Below are 23016 nucleotides of genomic sequence, written 5' to 3' on the forward strand. Positions count from 1 at the left end.
TGTTATATATATATGTAAATAAAATATAAATATATTAACTAAATAAGATATAAATATTAACTAAATATCATATTTATATATAATTAAATTGATATCTTATAACAAATTATTAATGAGAGAGAGAGAAAGAGAGAGAGAGAGAGAGAGAGAGAGAGAGAGAGAGAGAGAGAGAGAGAGAGATAAATAATGGATTAATTATTTTCTATAATTGCTTTTAAACAACAATATTGAATGAACAGCAAAAATAGATAATATAATTACATATATATATAAAAAATGCAATTAATTTGAAAATAAAAAAAATAGATTTTATTTAGCGATAATATATATATTTCATAAATAATGTATAGTATATTAATAAACTATTACTAATCGATATATAAATTTTAATAAACAAATTATTTTCTGCTAATTATAAATTTGTTTTTTGTTTTATTTTTGTTTCTGTTTAATGGCATAGTTTAAACTAATATTTTATAAATCATCAATATAATTATATAATTAATATTATATATGTTTGACAAACATAAAGGTTTGGCAGCCACTGGTGAGTAGGGTTGCTAAACGTTTACTACATACTTGATGAACAATACACATTAAATGACATATAAAATCATTAAACAAAATTAGATTACAATTTTTAAATAAAAAAAATTAGCATTTTTTGTCTCATATTTTTTCAAAAAAATATTTTACTTAATGTCCAATTTTATTTTTTTTAATTATTTAGTATGTCCAGTGTTTAATTAAAAATTATTTAGCAACTCTAATCGAGTAGTGTGTTATATAAAAAATAATGGATAACCAATTGTTGGGTTAATAAATATATTTTTTTTGTAAATATAGTTTAGATCGTGTTTTGCATATCAGAGATAATAACATTTGATAAAATATATATTAATATGCAAAATTGCATGTTTGTWAAGATAATAAATGTTACTAAAATTGGCATATATTATATTAATTGAAAAAAATGTAGAAAATTTTCAATCTAAATACTTAACATATTCAATAAAAAAAATAATAATAGTTTAATACTAAATAATTTTTGTTTCAAAAAATAAAAAATTAATAGTAATAACTATAAAATAATAATTTTAAATAAATTCTTAACGCCTATAATCAATGTTATAAAATATTTATTATTATACTGTATTTACTACTATTAAATAGTCAATTATTTAGGAATTAATTTGTGGGCAATTAATAAATCAATAAAAATAATAATAATTAGATTATTTTGGCATTAAATCAAATTATTGTTTAGAATTAATAGTAATTTTTTTTAATTTGGKGAAAAAATATTTGACATATTTTTCAATACAATTATTGTACTTTTTTGTTGTTGTAATTGACATGTGGTCTATTAAAAATTTATAAATATATATATATATATATATATATATATATTGTTCAGATAATATGATAAGCTTGGAGTTTATAACTCTATTAACTGAACCCACACACCACCACCCGTGCTATGAATACAAAATTAAGACATATATATTATACACATTTAAAAAAAACATACTGATATCACACATTGAGAAATGTAATGTATTTTTATAGATGTATTATTCAAATATAGCTAATAATTGACAAAAAAAAATTAAGAGAAATATTTGCATATTTTTTCTAAGATGTTAGAGATATTGTAGAATAAAATAGCATTTTTATGGTATGTATGTGTGTGTCGACCTAAATCTCATTACAATAACGGATCAAAACTTTTTACTTATTTTTATATACCATATATATATATTGTTTGTATTATTATATCAAAAAAAATTTAAATATTATTTAAGTCGTTTAATATTAATAATAATAATATGAATTGTTATAATTTGTGTCATTTTTCATACAATAAATATTATATTTATTTTTCTTAATCTCTTCGTAGTCTAACTGGTCTAACATTTATCGGCACTTTTTTGTTGAGTAGATAACTGTGTTCTCTCTTTCTCTCTCTCTCTCTCTCTCTCTCTCTCTCTCTCTCTCTCTCTCTCTCTCTCTCTGTTTGAAAAACATTTATTATGTTAATACATGACATTATACTTGATATTTAAAATGTTAATTTAGCAGTGATTATAAAATATGATATTGTTATGAATGTATGTTTATGTGAAATATATAATTATTACTGATTTTTTATTTGATAGATTTGCTTAAATTATGTCCGACTTTTTTTTAAACAATTTGTATGAGAGGTCAATATATTATTTTGTTTGTATATATTATTTATTTTTTTTGGTAGTAAAATTCAAAAAAATTTTGAGACACATTTTTATGACCAATTATTTTAATAAATATATAACAACAACAAAAATAATAGTTTATTCAACAATTGTCTAAAACAACTCTATAGTAAAATGATAATAATAAACCGTTTAAATTGAGATACAAATTAAAGATACAAACCTGAAAATGGGATTTAAAATTTTATTATAATAAACAATCACACATACATACAGTATATATAATACAGTATATATAATTGTTTATATAATGGTAACAAATTTATTTTATAAAAAAATTAAATAATTTTGTTTTTTTTAGGAAAAARAGACATACATTTAGATTGTGTTAAAGTTTGTAAAATTCGTGACAAAAAAACAATTGTATTTTATCCAAAAATTTTATCTATATCACAATTGACTTAATAGATAGCTTTAAAATCATAATAAACTTTATGATTATATCCAAAATAAATGATTTATTTTCAGTTTAACAACTAATGACAAACTTGTTATATTATATAACAATATCTAAAACATTTAATAGTATTTTAATAATTATATATTTTTTTAAATWGTCAATTAATTACATAAATATATATTTTATTAATAATTATTTTTACAATTTATTATTTGTTATCTAATAACTTATAGTTAAGTACAAATTTATTACAAATATATTAAATATTAATCTATATATCTATATAATTATTAATCATTTATATTTGTTTTTAATTAAAATGCCAGAAAAAAATTAATTTATTATAAATATATTTTTCTAAATTATATATATCTATATTTAATATAAAATAATTAAAATGATATTAATTTACTGCTTAATATAGTAATTGTTTAGATATATAATTTATTATTATTTTAATCATATCTAAAATTAATAATGCGATAATAATATTTTTTTATAATTATTTTAACAATCAATGGCATAATTAATGGTTAAGCTATTAGATTACAAATCTATTATTAATATTCAAATATTTAGCAAATAAGTCATAATTTAGATCACATGTACTGTTAATTTAAAATAAATTATATAATTTTCAATCACTTGTCTAATGAGACACATAATAATTAAAGAGTCAATAATCTAATCGCAGATATTTTTTTGTTACCAGTTATGCCTTACTTAAGTTATGTCTATAAATATTGCAATTAATCGCTTTTCAATCAATCAAACAATTTTTTAAGATTATAACTAATACTACACGAGAAAAAATTGTTAAATAAATAATAATACAATTTTAGTTTTAGCAAATTTCCTGATTTTATAGTAAATTAAAATATATATTTTTTTTGGGGGGAAAATTCTCAATAAATAATGTATAATATTTAAGTATTAATAGATTTAAAATAAATAAATAAATAAAATTTTGTATCAATGAAAATTGCATGTGTGCTCAATGAAATGCACCGTTAGTTTTTTATATAAGACTAAATTAATTTTTAATATTATTAACACTCACTCWCTCACTCACACACACACACACACACACACACACACACACACACACACACACAGAGAGAGAGAGAGAGAGAGAGAGAGAGARAGAGAGAGAGAGAGAGAGAGAGAGAATTTCACTTAACTTATTGATTATTTACTGCTTTTGATGACATAATTTAAACTTTCATCAAAAATATTTTTATAATATTTTTAATAATAATAAATATGTTATTAAAACTATTTTTAAAAACTATATTAGTTTATTGTGGACAATAAAAAATTTAAATATTAGTATTAACTAAATTATTTGTATTTGATTTTTTTTTAAAAATATACTACCGTATTATAGTACATAAAATTATAGTRAAATAATTATTAAAATATACAATAATTTAATAACTGGTAACATATAATGTAAAATTTATAATCACTATGTTTTTGAATTAAACTAATTGAATCTTAATTATAATATATTAAACTATATAATTTTATGGGAAATAATAATCTTAATTTTTTTAGTTAGTTTTATTTTCATTTTTGTTTTATCAAACAAATTACTATTATGTGACATCAATGTAATAAACATTATACATGTAATAATGTTATGAACTTTATGTTTTTAAAATAAAAATTAATTTAATCAGTTTTTGGACATCAGTTTATGTATGATTACATATAAAAACTAATTCGTGTAATAAATTAAAAACAWTTTATGTATTCATATAATAATTGTTATCATTATTTAAACAACACTTCCGACTTTTTTTTAATATAAACTTTAATAATAATCAAGTGTTTCAATAATTAAATACAACTTCAGTTAACTATTTTCTAGTTAATCAACAAGTATTACAATACGTATATACAGTATATAACAACATAATGTCAGTGAAAAATAAAAATTAAATATATGCTATTTGCTTGACTAATGTTTACTTATAATATATCTTTTATTTTAATTAGTTAAAGAAAAAATACAAATAATAATAATTTTAAAATACAATTATATAGATTAGACCAAAAGTTTCTCACTGAAAGTATATTATTAAAAAGATATTAAATTATATTTTTTCAAAAATAAAAAATTATTAATTAAAGGTTATTTATTTTTAATAATTATAAATATAATATAATAATAAATATGTCTCTTAGAGAATAATTATAATGCAATTTATAGACAAAAAAATACCATTATATTATGGCATCTAAAAAATATTATATAAAATTATTGTTTATTTTTTAATAATTAAAAACTAATAAATAGATGAGAGAGAGAGAGAGAAATTATTATAATTTATTTGATTTTCCTTTATTTGTTTATTTATTTAATAATTCATTTTTTCTTATAAAAATATATAGTATTTATATATATAACTAATTATAACATTAATAATGAAATTACATTTTTTTAATCAAAAATATCTTTAAAAATACAATTAATAAAAAACTAAAACTAAAACTTTTAACAATTTCTCAAATGTTTTCCTAATCAACGGTGAGATCTTTAAAAATAAACACAAAAAACAAATAAATAATAAAATTTATTTATTTGTTTTATAATTAATAGTTTTGCAATAATACTATTATTAAAAGTAGCAATTATGGCAACACAWTATATTAATACATATATACAATAAAGTAATAATAATTAATAATAAAAATATAATTTTTATTGTTATTTTAAATAATATATTATTATTTACAAACAAAACGGTAATACACTGTTGTTATAATTAACTTAAAAAACCCATTTTTAAATCATGATTAAGGCCTCACAAATAAAATAAAAATATTTTTTTTAAATTAAATATTTCGTGATTCACCAGTAGATAGAGGAATAAAKAAAGAGAGAGAGAGAGAGAGAGAGAGAGAGAGAGAGAGAGAAAGAAAGAGAGAGAGAGAGAGAGAGAGAGAGAGAGAGAGAGAGAGAGAGAGAGAGAGAGAGAGAGAGAGAGARAGAGAGAAGAAACAATTGGGATTACATAACAAACAAATAAACAACAAAATATATAAAATAATACATTATATTTGTATGATATAATTGTAAGTCTATTCAAGAAAAAAACATTTTGTATGCCATAAGTTCAGTGAAACAAAATAATAATTTCTTAAATATTATAACAATAATGATAACAAAAAAAATTGTTTGCATCAAATATCTAATATATATATATATATATATATATATATATATTACACTATTAGCTAATTATTTCGAGTAACAGTTATTTATTTATTTATTGAGAAATAATACTGTAATTTAATTTTGATAATTTAAAAATATATATTTATTATATACACTGTATTGTATATACTGTATACTATTTGATAACTTAAAATTGATGGTCATTAAGAAAAAAATTGATATTACTAAATATCATTATTTTTTAGATGTCATTACTAACATTATTACTAACATTAATAAAGTAATATATAATTATAAAATATTTATAAACATTAGTTTTTTTTATTAATTTGTAGTTTACAATTTAAATCTAAGGTAGCTTAATTTGTTTATTTTGATAAATTAAGTGATAAAATAAATTGTTTTTAAAAAATTATTTTTTTCGAGTAAATTGATACCAATTATCTATCATATAATATTGTACTATGAAGTTCATAGTATAAACAAGTCAATCAATTTTTTAGGTTTTTAAAAAAGTATATTTTAAGTCACCCCTCCCAGGTCAATTATAATCAAAAATAATATTTTTTTTGTTTAAAAATATATATTTCTATTTTTATCAATTTTTCTAGTTTAAAATAACAAGCATTTACACTATTGTAAATAACTAATACATGGAATAGTGTTATGTCAAACACAAACACACACAWACACACATAATACACACATACATACACACATACATACACACATACACACATACACACATACACACATACACACATACACACATACACATACACACACACACATACACACACACATACACACATACACACATACACACATACACACATACACACATACACACATACACACATACACACATACACACATACACACATACATACACACATACATACACACATACATACACACATACATACACACATACATACACACATACACACACACACACTAAAAAATAAGAGATCAATAAAATCATTTAATTATATACACTATAAATGCTAACTAATCGTATGGTTTATTAATACATTTTTTGGTGTATCGGATTAATAAAGTACTAGTGTTAGGCTGTGAGGACCGTTAGCTTTATTTTCTTCAATAAGGTCTCTCCCTTTATATATATACTGTATATATATATATATATTTGTGCTCTAATTTGTAAAATTGAGGTCTCATTTTGTGTGTATGAGTCCAAAATTATATTTTATATATAAATTTTACGATTTTATATACTTATATATATATACACTTTTTTATATATATAACTTGTTTGTAATGGTGATTAAAAAAATTTTTTTGGTGTGTTTGCTAATCATTTGGCTAACAATCTATCCATCAATGGTTACACCAGTTTTTTAACATACAGTTCCCTTATAAATATAATTGTTTTTGTTGTTACTTTATTGAACAGGCATTACTCCGCAGGCATCCAATATTGGGAGGCATTGCCAATACAGTCAGATTGGGTGCCAATATTGGGTGTCTATCTATAAAACACACATATACTGTATATATTTTATTAGTATTTTTATATAAAATATATATATGAAAAAAGTGATTAACATTTGGTTTCTTAGAAATTACAAAATTACAAAATCACAGTTTAGTTTCATAAAAATATCTCCGACCTTAAGTGTGTGCACACGTATTGAGAGAGATATTACTTTTGAAAAAAATTAAGTTTTTTTGGTGAGATAGAGAGAGACTTTGAACCCCATTAGTTTAAGCTGTCGTTCCTTGAGAGCTCCCAGTGCCCTAACCTGTGCACCGATTTTATTATTATTTTTGTTGTTTCAATTACTACTATTCCTCTAAATGTAAAAAAAGTTTCTTTTCCTCATTTTTCGGACTGATTTTTTTTTTGGTGTGCGATTATATACACTAAAAAATCATTAAAAGTTTTAGTTGTCAGCCATTGCCGTGTGATTTGTCTCCCTATCCTATCCTATCTCTATCTATTCAAGAGGAAAGTTGTCTATATTGCTCCAACAACTGTCCATTTTTTTATTGTATAGTTAGTCGACCAAACAATAATTTAGTTTAACAGTGAATTTRTTATATTACCAGAAATAATGATTGAATATTACTTTCTAAGAGGTATTAATATATTTTTTTTGTTAATTAATTAMTTAATTAATTTTTTYACATTTGCAATGTAATTGCAATGCAATTTTCTTTTCTAGTGATTATATAAATAAATTGTYAAATAATTTATTGTAATTTAATATTGAAATATATAATTAAAAAATTTCATAAATATGTGATTATTCTATATATAATTATTACTCTTATTATTCATAGCTTTTTGTTTCGCTCTATTGGGTGTAACACTTGTATGGACCCAACGGCCCCCACAAACCGTTAACACCAATAACAACAACAATAACGCCAACATTGACTACGATGACGACATATCAGGAATTCAGGCTCCCGGTTCCCGGGATGTGCCTGTGTTTGTCAACGTTTATACACACCCGAAAACCAAGTTCACCTGTGCAGACAAACAGGCCGGCCAGTACTACGCCGACCCGGAGACCAAGTGCGCCGTCTACTATGTTTGCATAGCTAACGAAAGAGGTGGTCTAAGTCCCCAGAGCTTTGCCTGTCCTAACGGCACAATATTTAGCCAATCGACACGTGTGTGCGCGTCGCACGAGCAAGGTATTTATATATTTAGTATTATTTCTACTACTAATATTGATAACTAAATGGTGGGGAACTGTATATGTAGTCTATTGTCAACTATCGGAGCGATTCTATGATGCCGTTCACGGAAATATCGACAGCAAAGGCCAGGAAGAACACTACCGACCGACGCCATTACAGCCGTGGCGTAAACAGCAACAAAACGTCAGACCAGCCCAACCACCACCACCGGCACATCCCAGTCCTCCTCAGGCAGCACCGCAACCTCAATCGAGATCGCCAGCGCCTCAGGTGAGACCACAGATCCAAAGAGACCGGCTTCAACCCATTAGACCTGCCATACAGGCAACGCCTAACGCAGCACCAGCTGCTCCAACATCTCTGACATCCAGACGCAGTCAGTTTGTACCGCAACCACAACAACCTGTAGCAGCTCCCGTCACACCAGCACCGGCTGCCCCGCAACCGCATTCTCCAGCACAACCGGCTGCGGCACCCGTAGAATATGAATACGAATATGTTGACTATCCGTTACCAAATGAAACTTTGCCGGCACTTAATCGACCTGTCAGTGGTGTCCAACCAGCTGCAGGAGCTGCTGGTGCCGCCCGTAGCAAACGTGACACTACATCACCCGCCCGACGTAAAGGTCAACTTCCGTCGCCTTTTGACTTTCTATCGGCTTCTCATATAATAACATCATTCAACTGCGAGGACAAAGTGCCCGGCATTGCATACGCCGATCCTGAAGCCGACTGTCGTATGTTTCACGTATGCATTCCCCTAACAAAAGGAAAACTAAAAGACTATCAGTTATACTGTGACCCAAATAAGGCGTTCAATCAGCAAACAGGTAGCTGTCAGCCACTTGAAGGGGTCAAATGTCATAAAAGTCACAAATTTTATGTCTATAATAAATGGTTTCGACCTCATGAGTCCAGAAAAGACTCGTGGAGACACATCAAGAAAAATGCCATCAAAATTAAGTCATAAATATTTTAAATATTAATAATTAATAATAATAATAATAATAATAATAATAAAATCATTAATATTCTAATAACAATACAATATATATTATTTTTTCAATTCAGTTAATTTTATTATAAATTGTTTTTATAGCAGTTTAGTATATATATTATTGTTATTAACTCATAGTTAGCATAATAATAATAATAATGATGATAATGGTAACGCCAACAAAATCAATCATTATATTTTTTAACAATAAATTATTATATTTTTTTATTTAAAAAACACATTATTATAGGTTAATATTATATAGAATATAACAGTATAATAAATATACAATATATATATAATAAAATAATAATGTTTAAATAATATCGAGATTGCCCTCAATTAGGTGTAACAATGATATAATATGTAAGATTTGAAAAATCATTTTTTTATTATCATTTTTCTTGTATTTTATTATCCAATTTATATTTATATTAATATATATTATTTTGTAAAATGTTTTAAACAACGATTTCTATTAATATACTTTTATTTATAATTTATTATTATTATTATTCATTTTTTTTATAATGTGCCATCAATTTTAGTATAATTTGTTAATAGGTGTGTATTTTATAGATTTATTTTGAAATTTTCTAAAAAAAACTGCTAATTTTTTAACTTTTAAATTATATATTTATATATTTTTAAAAACCTATAAAAAATATTTTGTAACAAATCTTTCATTTTTTTCTATTTTTCTAAAAATCAATATAACATAACAATTTTTAATTATTAATTATCATATATTTCAAACTAAATGGTTGTAAAAATTTATTAATAAAAATTTCAATAAACGTAATTTTGATGTCATATTATTAGACAATTATTTACTGATATATTTGATAATTATATTAAAAATTTAAATTTTTATAATTGTCTCATAAACCTATTTATCAGTAATTTATAGTTTTTAAATCATTGAACTTGATATTATTGTCTAATAATATTTTTTAAATATTTTTATAATTTATTATTTTAGAAACGTAAAATAATTTATCAATTATAAATTAGAAATAAAAAAGTTGTAAATAATAATAATAGTTATTATTATTATTATTTGTCAATACTTTTTTATTGAAGATATTATTATACAATATATTTATTTTTAGTGTATTTATTACTATATGCTATATAGTATATACCGTAATGTATAATATAATAAAAAAATATAAATTATTTTTTGTTAAACTTAACCAAACAAAACACTATATAACAAAATAATAAAGCAAAATGTGTTATACAGACAAATAAACAAAAAAAACTACTGAAAAATAATAAAACTTGAAAATTGAATAACAATACACTTGAAAATAGCATTTGAATAATAATCATATATTTTAATTGTAATCAATTTATTAGAGTAATTGCATATCTTTATGATATTTATTTTTTATTTTTACACATGAAATAATTGTTATATTATTCAAAATTGTTTTATAGGTAAAGTAAATTTAATTTTTTAATTTACTTTTTATTATAATTATTATATCATTTTAGTTATAGCTTTTTTCTGTATGTTTTAATTTTTTGATGCTGTTTATTATTATCAATAAATAATAATAATAATCAACAATAACAATACATATGCATTGAAAAATTACAATTATATAAATAGTAAGTATATCATTATTAAAACATATATATATATRTATATAGTTATAGTTATATAAATAAAAGTCTAATTTTGTATAACTGGAGAGTTAAAAAACTTTTTTGAGGTCTGAAATATTATTATCATTATTATTATAATATTGCAAAATGAATATATATTTATATATTATAAATATAACACATATAAATTTATATATGTATAGAATAATTTTTTGATTTTTATTTCAAAATTATATTTTATATATATATATCACAAACACACAAATATATAAATACTATATATACAGTATATATAAAACAAGATCACTATATGAGTGAGTTAAACGTGTTTGCAATTCAAATTAAATGTGAATTACTATTTATTTTTTTTCAAACAAACACAAAAATAATAATTAAATGTATAATATATAATAAATTTCTATACGTATTATTTTTAAATAGATTACTGTATGTATAATTTAATTGAGCATACAGTACAGTACATTTAAATTATTTGAATTTTTTTTATTAAATACAAGTCATTTATCAAAATTTATTAGTTTTTTTTGTTAGTTAGAATCTGCCATATATTTTGTTCAATGATTTATCTTTAGTTAAATATCGTTTAAATTTTATTAAATAACTTGTGTAATAATAATAATAATAATAATAATAAAAATTAAACATGCTCATATGTCAATGTTTATGTCACTTTGGATAATAGATTAGGTGATAGATAACAAATATAACTGATAACATCATAACCCATTACTGTTATAAATTGGTTACTGTTTAATATTATAGATAATATACAGTATTTTTACTAGAAAATTTTTTTTAATTATTTTTTGAACAAATTTATTTTAATAGTTTTCTTATTTTTTTGTAAATTTTTGTTACATATTATGCATTTTGAATATAAATAAATATTTTTTTAAATAAAATTTATTAATTAATTTTCACAAAATGCCAAAAATATAAATTTTTATTTAAGACATTTGACAGTCATATGGTGTATATATGAATATATATATATATATATATATATATATATATATATTTGGCATAGAATTTACAGTACAGTAACTACTAAACAATATGATGTGCTTTATTAACATTAATAATATAATATTTTTGTTGTTGAAAAATTTGGAGCAATTTTTCTAATTAAATAATTTGAAGTTCACCAAAAAAAAGTCATAAAGTTTTTTTTTCAATCATTCATTGTAATAAATGTTTACTTTTTTTCGTGTGTTTTATTTTTTCCACAATTATATGCTGTATATTAAATTTTTTAAAAAAAATTATCTGTTAATTATAGCTTGTATTGTCAGAAACTAAACAATTAATTAAATAATTAATTTTTAAAAGTATTAGTTGTTAATTAATTTTTTGTTATATTAATATAACTATACAATATAATAGTATCGATATTTTTCAAATAAAATATTTTCAATTATTAGTATATATATATTGTAAAATTTATACAGTATTATTATTATTAACATAATTATTTTAATATTTTAACATAAAAGTGTTTATAAATAAAACATTTAATAATAGTTCACTAATATTCACAAAAATTTTTAATGAAATAAAAAACTTATTTTTTTAATTAAATTTACATAACTTGTCTAAAATTAATAGTAACAATTTTTTATATGTATATAAAATATATGGCACAATATATGGTAATCGATGGCACAGTTTGTTATTATTATTATTTTTWYATATAATAAGGAAAAGGGTGGTAAATTAAATGCATATATTTTTTGTTACAATTTTTTATACAATTTATTATTTATTTCATTATAATAAATATTGGATCACAGTATTATAATAATTTAATATACATAATAATAATAATAATAATAGTTGAAATAATAATGTTTTTCCTATTTATTATAATTTGAAAAATAATGTATAAATATCTAAATGTGAATAAAGATTTAATATTGAATCTATTGTTTTTTGAAAAATAAAAGATAAAATTATTTTTTAATACATTACATACAATTTAATTAAAATATTGTTGTTATTTTTGACATAAGTATAGCACTTATTTGCTGATGAATTGTTATTTATATTCATAAAAAAAGAATATATATATAACAATAATAATAATATTAAATAACAAAAATAAAAGTTTTTTAATACAAAGTTTTTTTTGTTAAACTTTTTTATTATTATTACATTATTATCAAAAAAAAGTAAATTATATTTTTAAATTTGATGCGATATATGCTCCAAATTTATGCTATATTAATGGGATGATAACATTTAAAATACATGTAATTATTTTTAAGAATATTTTTATATTAATAAAATCAATTCAAATGCATTTAATTTAATTATAAATCAAATATATTAAAATAAACTGTTATTTTTTGTTGTTGAAATTTTTTTTGTAGTAAAACTAATATATAAAAACAGATTTTCTATTATTATTATACACTATATTGGGTGTATAATCTTATTATGTAATAACTTTTAATATATTTAATTTTATTTATACAATTTAAGATATTTATTTTCAAAAACTATAATTTTGAATTTAAATTCAAATATTGTTATTTTATATAACAAACACACAAATACTGGTATATATATAATATATATAAATATATTGGTGTACTATATTTAGATAACAAGTCAAACGTATAAATGATTTCAATTAATATTTTTACTATTTTTATATAAAAAAATAACAGATAATTTTTTATTATATTATTTTACTGTTGAATATGTATTTGAACTAAAATATTACAAAATATAAAATAATAATATTTTATATTTATTTAGTTTGTTTTCATTATTATATAGTTTTATTACGAAAGTAAATATAAATATTTTCTATATTTCAATACTCAAACACGAATTTAATATAAATTTTTAAAATATTTTTTTTAATAAAAAAATTATATTAAACTTTTGTTGCTATTTTGCATTACTATAATACTAACCTATAAACACTATAAAGTGTATCAAATTAATAGAATTTAAGTATTTTAAAAATACACAAAAAAAAATCTAGATTTTGCATAAACTTTGCTACAAAAATAAATTATATATATATAAAGTATATATACTTAAATAGAAAAACTATATATATATATAAATAATGACAATATTATCGGTCAAAATTGTGGCCCCAAACTAACAAACAATTATTTCAAGTTCAGGTCCACATATTATTATTATTATTTACTATTAAAATCATTATTATTTTTTGTAACTGTTATAATGATCTTAAAATGCAACCAATTTCTATGACATTTATCAAATATATATATATATATATATATATGTTTGCCTCTTATTTTCTCATTTATTTATCACTCGTGGCTATAGTTTTTTTTGTTGAAAAAAATACAAACAAATTAATAATAACAATCATAATAATGAAAGTAATTTAACATTTGCTTTGGGATTATTACTTAATTTACTGAATAGTTAGCAATAGTAATGCAAAAAAACTTAATGTTAACATCAATTGATTGTTGATTGAGTGTCTATCAGATAATTTAAATATAACTAAAAAAATATAGACATTTATACAGTATATAGGATATAATGTATATAAACTTTAACAAATATTAACCTTAATATATATATATATATTGATTATTTTCAATTAAATAAAATTACTGTATTTATTTATCAATATTATTGATGTTCAGTTGAATGAATTAACAACAAAAATAAACAGTGAAAAAAACAAACAAATTGTATATAATTTATTTTTTTAGTAATATTGAGAGATATTTACCATTTAATGTTGTATTTAACATTCAAAAACTTTAAGTTTGATTGAATGTTATTACTTATAATAGCATTGATTATTATTAATACTTATTTTAATAATTGAGTTTTTTCTTGTTTAGCAAACAAATCAAAAATGTTTTTGCAATTAAAATCAATGGATTTGAAAAAAATTTCATGTCATTTAATTTTTATATCAAATAAAATTATTTTTTCTAATTGTGTAAATAATATTTTAAAAATCATATTTAAAGTTTAAGTTTTTCTTTGATGTTAATGAAATTTTTTTGTTTTTCATTTTTAGTTTAAATATAGTTTCAATCTACAATAAAAATATTTTTAATTAAATATTAGATAAACTAAATGAAAAAATAGAAATGATTTTATTTGTTTAAAAAAACTATACAAATATTTACATTTTATTTATTTTTATATTTTCTATTATTATTTTTTTGACTGATATGAGTAAAATACTGTATTTGCATAGTATATTATTTGCATTATTTAATATATAATTTATTTACATACTTTACTCAACTAAATCTTAAATTACAATACAATATATCTTATTTTATACAGATTTTGTTTTTAAAAGGTTGTAAAAAATTTAATTAATTAACATTGTGTTTATTAATTATTATTTACTAGTATATAACTGTAAATGGACCATGTTATATTATTATTTTGTATTCTATCTTAATTTTTTTCACATTACAATCTATAAATACATTATTTTAATTAATTTTATCACAATATTAATTGTTTTATATATATATATATATATAGATGTTTTGCTAATTGAGTTTATGTACATTATGTATCAATATACAAATCTATTGTACAATAGATAATAATTTAAAAATATTAATAATTCAATAGTAGTAAATATATATATATTTACACATTATATTTTTTATAATAATAAATATTATTAAACACTTGTACATCTATTTATACATACTGTAATATGCTTTAATGTTTATTAGCAAGCTTATTTTTGTTACCTATGCTAGTATTTGTATATATAGAGAGCACCATCCTACCAAGGCCCGTTAGCTCAGTTGGTTAGAGCGCCGTGCTAATAACGCGGAAGTCGTGGGTTCGATCCCCCCACGGGCCAGTATATTTTATTATTTTTGCATTTAAGTATTGGATAACTTATTTAATTGTTAATATCATATATACTGTATAACCTATACGTTATTTCTATTAATATTGTTTTATTTTTCTAATTATTCTAAATATTATTGTTATTTTTTTCAATTTAAAATTTAACATTCATAAAATTACTTGTTCATTTTTTTAAAAATAAACACAATAATATATTGTACACTATTTGTAACTAACATTACATTTAAATTAAATAATAAGACATTTAATTAAATATCAATTTGAAAATAATGTTTAGTCACATTATGTTATTTAGATATCTATTATTTGTAGATATACTTTATTTTAATTAATACTTAAAAATAGCTAATAAAATATTATTTACTAAATATAAATATATTTTTTTTCACATAAACAAACACGACTGATGTTTGATTAATTAATTTAGTATTAATTAAAACACGACTAAACTGTTATTTTTAAATCTCTTTTATATAAAAAAATTAGTTACTGTTATAATTAATCTTAAATATCTATATATAGTTTTGATATTAATTCAAATAAGTAAAGAAACAATTAATTTGTCTTAAATTTAATTATTATTTTTTCATATTAATTAGTGTATGCAGATAACTATGTTAACAAAATATTTCACTATTATAAAAAATATTGCATTTTAAATGGTATTTTAATTTATAAATTTTAATTAATCTCATTTAGCTTTATAATTTTAATAGTCTATTATAATTTTTACTATTATTACAAATCTAGTATTGTATAAATAGTTTAAAATTATTAAATATTATAATTTTAATGTGAAATAAGTCATTATTAAAATAAATAATAACTTAAAATGTAAAATGTCATTTGTGTTAAATAAATTTAACTAAAAAATATATGTGAACTAATTAGACTAGATTTGTAAAGTTTATATATATATWTTTTTATAAATGATATCAAACTTGTAATTTAAAAGTCAATGTTTATCTTATAATAATGATATAGTAATTGAATTTAAAAGTTTAAAAATTTTATAATTTCAAATCTGTACTTTTTTAAATGTTTAATTAATATCAAAATATTATATATATTTTAATATATATTATTATCACAACTATTAGATATGAATCAATAAATATACTTTTCATGTTTTTTATGTCAAATTAAATTACAGTATACAGTATGTTATCAAATAGGTTTGATAAAACATATAACAGATTTTTTTTGTATAAAATAAAAATTTACTTTTATTTCAAATAATTAGTTATCATTTTGAAAAAAATGAGGAATAGATTTTAAACAAAACAAAAACAAATTGAAATAATTTTTACATAATTATTATTTTATTATAATCTAATAGTATTGTAATATTATTGACATTAAACTAATATTTTAAACTAATAACAAACAAACAAAAAACAAAAATTTACTATTATTTCCTGTAACCAATTTTTTAATATTTGAATCAAATTATTGAAAATCAAATATATTTATTATTTTGTTTTTATTTTCTTTAATCATATAATAATAATAATCAGATTTTTAAAATAATAATAACAATCAAAAACTTACATAAAATCATATAAAATTAATACAATTATATGTATACCAAAAAAAAAAATTAAAAATTATTTCATCTAATTTTTTTTCTAAGTGATCCATTTTATTTCCACTGCCCAATGATGGAGTTCAATGAGCTTTAATGTGTTTTAAAACACATATATTAACAATAATAATGCATAAGTAATAAAAAATTAAATGCAATTTAATGATTACAGGAARTGATTTTGATTTTACTTACTTATAGTTACTTATATACAGTATATATATATATTTATGATATTAATTCAATAGTTTTTATAAGTTTTTATTGTAGAACATATATGGTAAAATGTTAATAATGTTAAATATATAATTTAAATATCTAATCGTAAATTTAAATATCAATTTTCAATTGATATGTTAGATCTTTATTCTAAAATACAGTAAATAAGCCATAAGTTACTTTTAGGTAGTTTTAATAGTAGGATATATAATACTATAATAAAATATTACAAATGTTTGATACATGTTTATGTTTAAGTTAAAAATAAATTATATATATACTAATAAAACTTTATATATTATGGGAGAGAAAATATAGTGCATATTAATAATACACGAAATCTTTCAGTTAAATTTACGAGTTTTTAATTTACCATAAATTCAATATGATTTATATAACAATAATTTATAGTATAAAAACTGGATTTATATTAATATAATAAATATATATTTAAAGTTATATTTAAAGTTTTTCATACTTAATGTGTTTATCGAGAAATAGTGTTATTTTATTGCAAAATATTCACATTATTCAGTAGCATATAGTGATTAATAAAATTGTTAAATACTATTCAATAATTTAATGCCATTTCAAAAAAATAGTTATCCATTATACAGTAAATAAATAAAATTAGCTAATTTTGTCAAATATATTATATTCAATTATATATCAATACTTTAAATATATTTGTTTATATTGAGGTCAAGTTTGATTTTTATTTTACTTTTTCAGTTTTTATTAATACTTTATTTTATGACATTTAGACAATWATTCAATGTATTATAAGTTATAAGTTATACACAGTAATTAATATACAATTATTTATTTAATAAAATAATTTTCAAAAGTTAATTATTRATGTTATAATTTTTAATTTATTAATAATTAAATTTTTAAAATTTATTCAGTACATACTTTATCATTAATGTAAACATTTAAAATTATAACAAATATTATSATGATGAATCTACATTATTTCATATTTGTTATTTGCTTGGTAATATTGACACCTACCGTAAATTTAAAAAATAATAATATAATTATTAAAGTTACTTATATCATCAACATATAATACATTAATTAATTAAKATTATTGATAAACATRTATATATATATTTTWAAAAAATATTTTCTCATAATAACAAAATATTATAATGTTAAYTTTTTTTAAAAAAAYTAATAATAATATTACCCCTTGTCCATAATAATCAARTGGCATTATAGTTTGTCTTTTCCATAATTTTGATTTATCATTAAATAATTCAATTATATTTTCATCCTCTAATCATTAGAAAAATAAATAAAAAATAAATGATATTAATTATTATTGTTGCAAAATAATAATAATAATAATCTTACTTCCMCCAGCCAGGTACAGTTGACCATCATTGACAAGTAAATGTAAATCCCATTTGTTTGAATCCAACTCAKCTATTGTAGAGTAAGTGTTTGTAAATATATATATGATATATGATATATTGTAAAGAAAAATAATCAAAATTTTTAAAATAAGATMACAAAACAATTTATTTTTTWKTAKTTTTTAYAAAGTTAATTCATTTTAAGATATATTAATATGAATTTTAATGACTAACCGATTTGTGTCCATTTGTTGGTTTTGGTATCGTATGCCTCACATGTATTGCTGGGATCTTTGTCATGAAATGTGACGCCACCGCACACATAGATCTTGTTATTATAGACTACAGCACTGGGTAGTGATCTAAGAGGATATTACAGTCCATAGATATACAACATATTAAATGTATTATTTTATTTGAATTATTAATAAACAACAAAAATATCTAACCTTTCTCTTGTCAGCGAAGCTACCGGTGTTCACAAATTGGTTTTCGGATCATAACGTTCGACAGTTTCTTTTGATTCGCCACCGATTGCATACAGATAGCCCTCATGGGCTACCAGTGCGTGAAAACTTCGGGCCACAGACATCGGTGCCAATGATTGCCATTTACCGGTTTCGGTTGAATAGGACTCACATGAATTGATCTCTTTTCCTTGACCTATGATATGATAATAATATATATTATTACTGTCACTACAATAGTACTACTTTTACTTTACTATTATCTTTACTATCTGAAAGACCGCCGCAAACATATATTTTATTATTTAGTACATCAGCGGCCGCACCACTTGATAGACAATAATAATAATAATAATTAATAATTTTGATTAAAATAATAAATAAATAATATATGTGTTAATCATACAATCTATTAGTAATTAACGATACTGTGTTATACCAATTGCCAGTATTAGGATCGTAAACTTCATTAGTATCTAGAATTTTGCCATTATATTATATTAATATATAATAAAATATATTTATTTTATAATATAAATATTGTTTTATATATATATAATTCAGTAATAATTTAATAGAAACAAAATTAATTGAACAAAATTAAAATTTACATGATTACCGCCAATGGCATATAGTTTATTATTGAATGCAACTAGGTTAAACAAATTGCGTGCAATGGACAAGGATTCAATTGATGTCCATTGATTAGTCTGGATATTATATTTATTACAGTCAGCATAATCGCGGTCAAAATGTTTATAACCACCGCAAACATATATTTCACTTATTTTATAGATATTAAATAAAAAAATAATATTAATAATATACCATATATTTCATAAATATTTTAAAAATAAAATATTTTTCTAAAAAATAAGCTTACTTATTATTTTGTATTTCCTGTAGAAAAATTTAAAAACAAAAAATAATTATAAATATTATTTTTAACAATTATATTTTATTAAACAAAAATTTACCTGGTCAGTTGCTAGATGAAATGCGTAAATTGTAGCCAAGTTAAGACAAATAGTCAAAACTTTAATCCTAAATAAATTGATACAAACCATAATTAGTAAATTAGTTTATTAGAAAACTTAAAAATAAATTCTGTTGATTACCAAAAGTATTGTTTTATTTAATTAATTTAAATTGAAATTAATTACAGATTTATATACTATCTGTATATTTTTAAAATTATATTTTATCACATATATTAGTCATTGTTTATCTTATTCGTAAATATATCATTTTGTTAAATTACACATTATTTATTTTTTTAATCAGTCTTAAAAAATTGYTACTTTATTTCAATTGTTATATAAAATTGATTAATAATTAAGGTTATCAYTTTAAGTACACTATATCGGTTACTCATTGATTAATTATAAATTGTAATAGCTAATATTTTATTTAAACAATTATCAATAAATTTATTTGCATTAATAATAATAATTAGACATTTATCTAWTTTATTTTTTAACAAGATAATTTCTAATAATTTCTATACTATATTATAATATTTTTATAATTAGGCATCTTGTATGACTCAAAGACAAAAATAAATAACAATTAATTAATTTTAAAATTTTATTTATCATGAAATTGATATTCACTGTTTATGTACATATAATAATTTATAAAATTATTAAAATAAAGTACTTCTAAAATAGCAATTAGTATTTTATCTAAAAATTAGTTATTACACAAAATACATATTTACAAATGAAATATTATTTTTTTTTTGGTTTAGAGTTATATCTTTTTGGTATCTGTTTTGGACAGCGCACCCATATAGCCATAACCACCCCCACCATAGCCGCCACCGTAACCATAGTTTGGATAATAGCCGCCATAACCTCTGCCATAACCACCCCAAAWTGGTCGGTTACCAAACGGCCGGTAACCTCCATAACCTCCAAAGCCACCATAACCACCAAACCATCGCCTCCTGAATCCCGGATAACCCCAATATTGATTGGACTTTAAATCTGGAGTACCCGAGTTGAGAGTATCACCATTGTTTTGTTGGACATCAATGGTCTCGTATTCATTTGGTGACAACTGTTCCCGATTGCCGGCGACGGCATTGGTGTACACCGTTTGAATGCCTTGACATTGACATTGATTTTGTTGTAAATAAATGAATAAAACTGATATAAAAACAAAACTTATGACAAATATTTTTGACATTTTTTACAAATGTTTTATTGATCACACAATTTGTCTAAATGTATAATTTTAGTAATAAAAATAATGCTTTATATACTTGGATTCACACAAAAAAATGATTTACATATTTAAATATTGAATATAAATAATAGCAAATATTATCAAATAGTTTATAAATGTATTGTAATACAAAAAATATAAACATATAAATGTTAACAAAAGTTAAAAAACTTTTAATGTATTATTTTTTTTAATATAAAATTCAATAACCTTAGTATATTTTTTTTATTTCCTAAATTTAAAGATAAAAGCTATTTTTAGCAACTATTTAACTAAAAGTAAAATTATTTTAAAAATCAACCTGCTAGACTAACAAACAAAATAATATTTTTATATTTAGTAGTTAGCAATTTATTGTAAAACAAATATACAGTATTATATAATAACAGCAATCAAGTTCAATGTGACTATATATTTTTACACTATTTATATAGCTGTATTATTATAAAATTTAATCAAAACGATTAGKTTGTTTAAAAATGTCATATATTACTAATTAACTAATAATACTAATAAACGTTTAATTATTATTATTATTTATTTTAACTATTTTATGTAATTGTTCGGCTAAATGTGCAAAAGTATATACTGTATATACTGTATAAATTTTTTAGTAAAATTTATGATATATTTGGAAAAGTAAACTTAATTATTTTATAATTCCTATAGAAAAATTAAAAATATCAACAACAAAAATAATAAGATTTATATATTTAGTATATTATTTTGACAATTTTTTTGTTAGCAAAAAATACCCTGTTTGTTGTTAGATGTAGAAATTGTAGAAAAATTGAAACAAATAACTAGAACTATATAACACTAAATAAATTGTTGCAAACCTTAGCTATTAAATTGGTTTATTATTAGATAATTTTTTTTATTATAAAAGAGTATATTTTTATTTATTTTATTAGAATTTATTGTAGATTTACAGTATATACTATTTTTATTTATTTATTTTAATTGTTAGTAAAACATTTTAATTAAAAAACTAATCTGAGACTAAAATATTGTGTTTTTTTATTTCAATTGTTATATTAAGGTTATCAATTTAAGTGCATTATATCATTTACTCATTGATTAATTATTAAGTATACTAGATAATATTAAATTAAAATTATAATCAATAAAATTTAGATTATTAGTCATAATTAGACT

The 23016-nt window shown here is 20.2% G+C and overlaps 2 protein-coding genes and 1 non-coding gene across 3 annotated transcripts; 2 read left to right on the forward strand and 1 right to left on the reverse strand.

Moving 5' to 3' along the window:
- Positions 1–7917: 7917 nt before the first annotated feature.
- Positions 7918–9484, forward strand: LOC128961108 (uncharacterized). The gene is made up of 3 exons (XM_054307314.1): positions 7918–7942; positions 8147–8506; positions 8577–9484. Exons 1-3 carry the CDS (start codon positions 7918–7920, stop codon positions 9482–9484), a joined length of 1293 nt encoding a protein of 430 aa, XP_054163289.1.
- A 6428-nt stretch (positions 9485–15912) lies between these two features.
- On the forward strand, positions 15913–15986 carry Trnai-aau (transfer RNA isoleucine (anticodon AAU)). Its single transcript has one exon. It is a non-coding gene; the product is annotated as a tRNA-Ile (tRNA).
- Positions 15987–21381: 5395 nt separating this feature from the next.
- LOC128961110 (uncharacterized) lies at positions 21382–22935 on the reverse strand. The gene is made up of 2 exons (XM_054307315.1): positions 22932–22935; positions 21382–21737 (listed from the first exon to the last, which is right to left on the reverse strand). The coding sequence occupies exons 1-2, from the start codon at positions 22933–22935 to the stop codon at positions 21382–21384; spliced, it is 360 nt and encodes a 119-aa protein (XP_054163290.1).
- Positions 22936–23016: the final 81 nt, after the last annotated feature.

This window comes from Oppia nitens, unplaced genomic scaffold (assembly GCF_028296485.1).
Source record: "Oppia nitens isolate AA-2021 unplaced genomic scaffold, nextdenovo-longstitch-racon4-pilon3 scaffold5_pilon_pilon_pilon, whole genome shotgun sequence".
NCBI lineage: Eukaryota > Metazoa > Arthropoda > Arachnida > Sarcoptiformes > Oppiidae > Oppia > Oppia nitens.

Coding starts and splice junctions, on each gene's coding strand:
- LOC128961108 (XM_054307314.1), top strand. CDS start 7,918: ATGATTGAATATTACTTTCTAAGAG. Junction 7,943..8,146: donor TGAATATTACTTTCTAAGAG/GTATTAATATAT, acceptor TATTATTCATAG/CTTTTTGTTTCGCTCTATTG. Junction 8,507..8,576: donor GTGCGCGTCGCACGAGCAAG/GTATTTATATAT, acceptor CTGTATATGTAG/TCTATTGTCAACTATCGGAG.